The following is a 3,689-nucleotide window of genomic DNA, read 5'->3' on the forward strand; positions in this document are numbered from 1 at the left end:
CCTGGAGCCCTACACGGCCCGGAACCTGCAGGTAAGAGGGACTGGGAGCACTGGGAGGGACACTGGGCTTACTGGGGTTACTGGGATTGGGGCACTGGGCTTACTGGGGTTACTGGGATTGGGGCACTGGGGTTACTGGGGTGACTGGGATGGGCACTGGGGTTACTGGGATTGGGGCACCGGGAGCGTCCGGAGCCTCGTGAGGGACCTGAGGCGGGTCCTGGAGCCCTACACGGCCCGGAACCTGCAGGTAAGAGGGACTGGGAGCACTGGGAGGGACACTGGGCTTACTGGGGTTACTGGGATTGGGGCACTGGGGTTACTGGGGTGACTGGGATGCGCACTGGGGTTACTGGGATTGGGGCACCGGGAGCGTCCGGAGACTCGAGCACTGGGAGGGACACTGGGGGGACTGGGAGGGACCGGGATGGGCACCGGGGTTACTGGGGTTACTGGGATTGGGGCACTGGGGTTACTGGGATTGGGCCGTTCCTCCCAGGAATTCTGCAGTTTCCAGGGGGTTTCCCTCAGGAATTCCAGGTTTTCCCCTCAGGAATTCCGGGGTTTTTTCCCTTCAGGCACTCTGGGTTTTTTTCCTCAGGCACTCCGGGTGTTTTCCCTCAGGAATTCCAGCTGTTTTCCCTCAGGCACTCCAGGTTTTCCCCTCAGGAATTCCGGGTTTTTTCCCTCAGGAATCCGGGTTTTTCCCTTCAGGCACTGCGGGTGTTTCCCCTCAGGAGATTCGGGGCTTTTTCCCTCAGGCACCCCGGGTGTTTTCCCTCAGGAATTTTGGGGTTTTTTCCCTCAGGAATTTTGGGGTTTTTTTCCCTCAGGAATCCCCGTTTTTTTTCCCTCAGGAATCCCCGTTTTTTTCCCCTCAGGAATTCCGGTGTTTTCCCTCAGGAATCCCAGGTTTTCCCTCAGGAATTCCGGGATTTTTTCCCTCAGGAATCCCGGGTTTGTCCAGGAATTCCGGGGTTTTTTCCCTCAGGAATTCTGGGGCTTTTTCCCTCAGGAATTCCGGGCTTTTTCCCTCAGGAATTCTGGGCTTTTTTCCCTCAGGAATTCTGGCTTTTTTCCCCTCAGGAATTTCGGGGTTTTTTCCCTCAGGAATCCGGGTTTTTCCCCTCAAGCACTGCGGGTGTTTTCCCTCAGGAGATTCGGGGGTTTTTCCCTCAGGAATCCCAGGTTTTCCCTCAGGAATTCCGTGTTTTTCCCCTCAGGCACCCCGGGTGTTTCCCCTCAGGAATTTTGGGGTTTTTTCCCTCAGGAATTTTGGGGTTTTTTTCCCTCAGGAATCCTCGTTTTTTTTCCCTCAGGAATCCCAGTTTTTTCCTCAGGAATTCTGGTGTTTTCCCTCAGGCATTCTGAGTTTTTCCCCTCAGGAATTCCGGGGTTTTTCCCTCAGGCACTCCTGGTTTTTCCCTCAGGAATCCCGGGTTTTTCCCTCAGGAATTCCGGTGTTTTCCCTCAGGCATCCCGGGTTTTTTCCCTCAGGAATTCTGGCTTTTTTCCTCTCAGGAATTTCGGGGTGTTTTCCCTCAGGAATCCCAGGTTTTCCCTCAGGCATCCCGGGTTTTTCCCTCAGGCATCCCGGGTTTTTTCCCTCAGGAATTCCGGGTATTTTCCAGGTGCGCCGGAGCAATTCCCTGCGGGACCTGGTGGCCGTGGCCGGGCCTTTGGGAGTCTCCCAATTCCTGGTGCTCAGCAAATCCCAGACCGGGATCAACCTCGTGAGTCCGAGGCCAGTCTGGGCCGGGATTTCCAGGGAATGCTCGGGAATCTGGGAATTCGGGAATTGGGGGTCCCCGGGAGGGGCTGGAGTTCCCAAATTCTCGGGCTCCCGGCCCCTCCCAGACAGGGAAAAAAGGGGAGGGAAGAGCTGGGAATTATTTGAGAATTTGGGAATTGGATTCCCGGCATTTCCTGGGGTTTTTCTGGGATTTTTTCCTGGATTTTTCCAGGATTTTTTCTGGGATTTCTCTGGGATTTTTCCTGGGTTTTTTTCCAGGATTTTTCCGGAATTTTTTCCAGGATTTTTCCTGGATTTTTTTCTGTGATTTTTCCTGGGATTTTTCCTGGGATTTTTTCCAGGATTTTTCTGGGGTTTTTCCTGGGATTTTCCAGGATTTTTTCCAGGATTTTTCTAGGATTTTTCCTGGTTTTTTTCTGTGATTTTCCCGGGATTTTTCCCAGGATTTTCCCAGGATTTTTCCTGGGATTTTCCAGGATTTTTTTCCAGGATTTTTCCAGGATTTTTTTCTGGGATTTTTCCAGGATTTTTCTGGGATTTTTCTTGGCTTTTTCTCAGATTTTTCTGGGATATTTCCAGGATTTTTCTGGGATTTTTTCCAGGATTTTCCCGGGATTTTCCCAGTATTTTTTCTGATATTTTCCCGAGATTTTCCTGGGATCTTTTCCTGGGATTTTTCCCAGGATTTTTCCGGGACTTTCCCAGGATTTTTCCTGGGATATTTTTCTGGGATTTTTCCTGGGATTTTTCTGGGATTTTCCCAGGGTTTTCCCGGGATTTTCCCAGGATTTTCCCAGGACTTTTCCAGGATTTTTTCCTGGGATTTTCCTCGAATTTTCTCAGGATTTTCCCAAGATTTTCCTGGGATTTTCCCTGGGATTTTCCCAGGATTTTTTCTGGGATTTCCCCGGGATTTCCCGGGACTTTTCCAGGATTTTCCCGCCTCTGAAGCTTTTCCTCTTTTCCCAGAAAATTTTCCGCCTGCCGGGGGGTCCCACCCTGACCTTCAAAGTGCTGCAGGTGGGAATTTGGGGGATTTGGGGCACTTTGGGGGGATTTGGGATTTTGGGAAGGCTGGGAGGGTTTGGGGGGGTTTTTTTTGGGATCCCTGAGGGTTTTTAAGGAATTCTTGGGGTTTTTTTGGAGATTCCAGGGTGGATTTTTTGGGATTCCAGTGGGAATTCTGGGATTCTTTGGGATCCCATCCTGGTTTTTCCCCATTCCCAGCAATCCATGATCCAGAACCTGGGGGTTTTTTTTGGGATTGGGTTTTTTTGGGATGGGGTTTTTTGGGATTGGGGTTTTTTGGGGATTCTGGGGTGGTTTTTTTGGGGATTCCAGTGGGAATTCCAGGCTTTTCCCAGCTCCCATTCCCATGTTTCCCCCCACCCCAGCACTCCCTGGTGTGGGACGTGCTGGGTTTTTTGGGATGGGGTTTTTTGGGATTCTGGGGTTTTTTGGGATTCTGGGGTGGATTTTTTTGGGATTTTCCCAGGCTCCCATCCCATTTCCCACCCCCCCAGTACTCCCTGGTGCGGGACGTGGGGGTTTTTTGGGATGGGGTTTTTTTGGGATTGGGGTTTTTTGGGGTTCTGGGGTGGTTTTTTTGGGATTCTGGGGTGGATTTTTTGGGATTTCCCAGGCTCCCATCCCTGTTTTCCCCGGCTCCCATCCCATTTCCCACCCCCCCAGTACTCCCTGGTGCGGGACGTGGGGGTTTTTTGGGATGGGGTTTTTTTGGGATTGGGGTTTTTTGGGGTTCTGGGGTGGTTTTTTTGGGATTCTGGGGTGGGCACCTGATGCACGAGCAGCAGTTCCGGCACCCCCCGCTCCTGGTGCTCGGGAATTTCGGGACGCCCCAGATCCACGTGAAGCTCACGGCCGGGATGTTCCAGGGAATGTTCCCGGCCCTCAACGTGCACAGGGTGAGCGGGAA

The 3,689-nt window shown here is 52.1% G+C and overlaps 1 protein-coding gene across 1 annotated transcript in view; it reads left to right on the forward strand.

Moving 5' to 3' along the window:
- Nucleotides 1-57: 57 nt before the first annotated feature.
- The window catches only part of LOC103617434, a gene marked incomplete at its 5' end in the record, with an annotated part of 14,781 nt that continues 11,149 nt past the window's right edge, over nt 58-3,689 (forward strand). The window contains 5 exons of the mRNA XM_017736885.1: nt 58-250; nt 1,632-1,733; nt 2,723-2,773; nt 3,277-3,298; nt 3,530-3,678. Of these exons, the coding sequence (XP_017592374.1) occupies nt 58-250; nt 1,632-1,733; nt 2,723-2,773; nt 3,277-3,298; nt 3,530-3,678 (517 nt within the window). The remainder of the gene's footprint in view (nt 251-1,631; nt 1,734-2,722; nt 2,774-3,276; nt 3,299-3,529; nt 3,679-3,689) is intronic.

The sequence above is a fragment of the Corvus brachyrhynchos genome, unplaced genomic scaffold, assembly GCF_000691975.1.
Source record: "Corvus brachyrhynchos isolate BGI_N302 unplaced genomic scaffold, ASM69197v1 scaffold1106, whole genome shotgun sequence".
Lineage (NCBI taxonomy): Eukaryota > Metazoa > Chordata > Aves > Passeriformes > Corvidae > Corvus > Corvus brachyrhynchos.